The sequence below is a fragment of the Protobothrops mucrosquamatus genome, unplaced genomic scaffold, assembly GCF_001527695.2.
Source record: "Protobothrops mucrosquamatus isolate PMUCROS unplaced genomic scaffold, P.Mucros_1.0 scaffold3286, whole genome shotgun sequence".
Classification (NCBI taxonomy): Eukaryota; Metazoa; Chordata; class Lepidosauria; order Squamata; family Viperidae; genus Protobothrops; species Protobothrops mucrosquamatus.
Window position 1 is genome coordinate 208,138 of NW_015389277.1, and position 3,998 is coordinate 212,135.

Below are 3,998 nucleotides of genomic sequence, written 5' to 3' on the forward strand. Positions count from 1 at the left end.
CTGCTGCCACACATCGTTGGCCCCACATTTGATATAGTGGTTAAGACACCAGGCTGGAGACTGGCTAGTGCTCTAGTCATATCTTAGGTACAAAGCCAAACTGGGTGACCTTGGGCCAGTCCCTCTTTCTCAGCTCTAGGAAGAAGGAAGCAGTGCCAAACTACTTCTGAAATCTTGCCAAGAAAAATACAGAATATAGTCCAGGCAGTTCCCAGGAATTAAGACTGATTCAAACGTACACAACAAAAGAATTGAAAAGCATGAATTCATGTGGGTGGTACTGCAGACACTTTATAAATGATTCCTGGTTTCTAGGAGGCTGCAAATTCTGAAGACATTTCTGATTCAAGAGGTAGACTGGTTTCCTTTCCCATGGATCTTTGTGTCAGCACCACTCTTCTCCTGACCATCTCCTGCTGCCTGTGGAATACGGAAGCCCGAAATTACAACGATAAGCTCACTGTACCAAATGGGGGTCTCTGGGGTGCCTGGGCCTCAAGGGAGTTTTGCTCTTACGGCTATGCTGATGGTTTCGCCCTAAAGGTAAAAACTTACTTTTCAGATGCTCCTTTACTTCTGACTATTCCCTTGAAAATAGTTCTTCAGTTTTTCACTTTGACTTTTAAGAAAGGCAACAAGATGTCTCTTGATGCTTAACACTTTTTGATTCTATAATCAAAGAAAGGCATTGAGCGGCAGATCTAGTTTTGATCCAATTCATTGTCCCATATCGATGGGTAAATGTTGAAAATTCTCAAAATTGAAGACTGAAGGACCCCAAGGGGAGAAGGGGTGATCTTGAACTTTATCAGTCTTATTTTCTTAGGTAGAAGCATCTCAAGGGAAACGTGATGATACAGCTCTGAATGGAATCCGCTTGTACTGTACCGATGGCAGAAAAATTGAGTCTGGAGTTGGACCGTGAGTAACTGACTTTCTTGTCATATTTTATTTTCTTGTCATCAAGAATGGGAGAGGAGATGACTGATCCTTAGTTTACTGTAGAAGGGGATGCACTGGAATCAGTAATGCTGGCTTTCAGGCACTGTTGTTCAATGGTCTCTCTGAATCAGCAGCTGAGACATGGATGGAGATTTATTCCTGAGAGGTCCAAAAATAACTACTAATATTTTGTGGGCCACAGCAAATCTATCTCCAATCTTTGCTCTTTCCTGACACTCATTCATGCCCCAAACATCCCTTTGTTGACTTTAGTCTCCCACACACTTTTCTCTTTATGCAACTCATGGATCTATATGCCATTCTTATAATGCTTTTTGTGGGGAGACAGGGACTGTTTATGAAGGTCAGAAGTGTGATTATTTTTAATGTCATATATTTGAATTCTGGAGATAGCTCTTTAAAAATCAAATCCCAGTCAATTCAGTCACATGCCAGGGAGTATTTTTGTTATTGTATTAAAGACTGAAGGTAAATCTCTATTATTTATCCTTTTATCTATTTGGCAGGTTCATTGCAAATGAAGTCTCAGCAATCAAAATGCCTCGATTCAGGATTAGGGCAACACTGGGCCTATGAGATGTTGTTCCAATTTTATTTATTGCAAAATCCTCTTTCCCCAAATAAAAGCATGGGGAAGGGCCACATGGCAACCAGAGAGAGCACTCTATTTTTTTGTGGAACACCATATTTAATGTAACCTGAGACAAAACCTTAGATTTCTAGTAAGAAAATGAAGGACAGAATTTCCACCAGGGACTCACTAGCTGAATAATAATTCACTCTTTCACTAGTGGGTAATTCTTTCATTCAACTGTTATAGAAGGAAATGGTGCTTACAATAATGCAATTTCTGGAATAAGGAGTCTCTCCTCTAATGGCTTCTGAATGTGACATGGATTGGGAGCGGTCTTCGAGGGTTGGGGATAAAAAAAAAATTCTTTATCCCATTTTTTCCTAGGAGCTTATGGCAGCAGCCACCAGATCCTCTTTCCTTGTATTTTTTTTCCCTATAACAGCCCAATGAAAATCAATAATTGGCCCAGAGTTAATGAATTTTAATAGTCAGACATAGAGTTCAACTGGTTCCTAGTCCAAGGTTTTAGCCATTATGCCTGATTCTAGTGGCCTGATGACAAGGGCTTGATCTAGACACCAAAGAGCTGCATATCCATCTTTACCTCTTTTTTTGGGCAGGTGGGGAGCCTGGACCATACCACAGTACTGCCGCTCAGGCTACCTGGTTTCTTTTTCTCTGAGAGTGGAACCACAACAAGGAAAAGGTGATGATACAGCAGCTAACAACATCCAGTTCAAATGCAGTTCAGGTCAAATCCTGATGGGCCTTGGCGAGCGTTGGGGTGATTTTGGCCCATGGAGCGATCGCTGTCGCTCAACTGGTGTATGTGGGATCCAAACAAAGGTGGAGGGATATCAATTCAGTGGTGATGACACAGCACTCAATGATGTGGTTTTGTACTGCTGTTAATGGCTGATATATGTTCTCTCATCTATGCATTTTCAAAGACTGTTAATTATAGTTCAATATTAACTTGAGAATAGAGAGTATGTTTGTGTATAATGTGGTAGTACAAGGTAACCACCCCCCACGTGTGTCTTCAAATTGGTTCAGATTGGAGAGGGAAAAGGGTGGTGGCAGAAACCTTAAGCATTGCAAATGATTGACTGTCTCTTCTCTGTCATTTTGATTCAAGTAACAGCACCAAACTGTAATACTGTATTACTGCTTGCTTGCATGCATGGAAATAAAATTATGCTGCATCTTCAAAGTCATTGGTTTCTTTCAATTAACCAGGTTTGGGCTACCCTAATACATATGTATGTATTTCTTTGGGTTTATTTATTCTTGTACTCTGTATTCACTTCAAAGAATACATAGATATTAAGGAAAATAAACGATAGGTGGGGCAGCACCGGTTAAGAAACAAAGAAAATTGATGATGAAGGTCAGGGGTGTCAAACTCAATTTTACTGAGGGCCACATCAACATTGCAGTTGCCCTTGGGGGGTGGGTGGGTGTGGCCAGAGTGGGTGCAGCCTACTGGGTGGGCATGGATAGAGTGGGTGTAGCCTACTGGGTGGGCGTGGCCAGTTCTACATCATTTGCGTCAAGGGTGCCTATGGGGGGCTTGGGCAGGAATGGGACAGATCTGAAGGTCTCTGGCAGAAAGGGGTGGGACCAGGGCAAGTGCCAAGGCATGGTCCACCGGGGCAAGTGCCAAGATGGCCACCACAAAATTGTACATTGGCTTCCGGATGACCTGGGCCAGGACCAAGGCAGCGGGGGCCATTCCCTTACTATTTCCAGGATGGTTTTGTGGACCACATGAAACCACTTTGTGTGCCGCATCCGGCCACTGGGCCTTGTGTTTCACATGTCTGATGTAGGTTTTGAGGGTTTTTTAAAAATAAGATGTAGATAATGAGCTAAAAGAGAGTTTTCTTCTTAGATAAAGCCTTCAAATAATCACTTTTCCAATTAATCACTTTTCTGTTCCTTAAACACTTACATAAAAAGATATCTCTTCCAATCCCATGCCTTTCATTTGCTCTGAATTTATTTATTGATTGATTTGATTTGTACGCTCTTCAGAAATGATATGTCCTTATCTTCTTCTTGGAGATAGCTGGAAGTTAATATAATGTTAAGCAACAGGCCTTTTCCTCAGGTCTGGAACTGAAAAGCAATCCCTCTGAGTGTCAGCTCCCTCGGCCTTCTGAAAATGGGGAAATATCTGCTCTTATCCCAACATGACCACAAGCCTGCTTCCAGTAGGGAAATGTGGCCTCTTCTTAACTGATAGTAATACCAGACCAGCCCAAGAAGCAGTAAACCGTATCCCAAACAAGGAACTAGCAACTCAGACAAACAATCTAGCCAGTAAGCAAAAGCCTGGTCTATAAACTACCAAGAAGAAAACTACACTCCCACCTTCAAATCAGTGTATGTAAACAAAAATCAAACCCTATTCCCTTCTAGCACTGAAGATGTCTCCTAGTTTGTAATGAAACATCCG

General features: G+C 41.9%; 1 protein-coding gene across 1 annotated transcript; it reads left to right on the plus strand.

Moving 5' to 3' along the window:
* Positions 1-363: 363 nt before the first annotated feature.
* LOC107297396 (vitelline membrane outer layer protein 1-like) lies at positions 364-2,449 on the plus strand. Its single transcript, XM_015826763.2, has 3 exons — positions 364-543; positions 827-921; positions 2,158-2,449. Exons 1-3 carry the CDS (start codon positions 373-375, stop codon positions 2,447-2,449), a joined length of 558 nt encoding a protein of 185 aa, XP_015682249.1. The 5' UTR covers positions 364-372.
* The last annotated feature ends 1,549 nt before the right edge of the window (positions 2,450-3,998 follow it).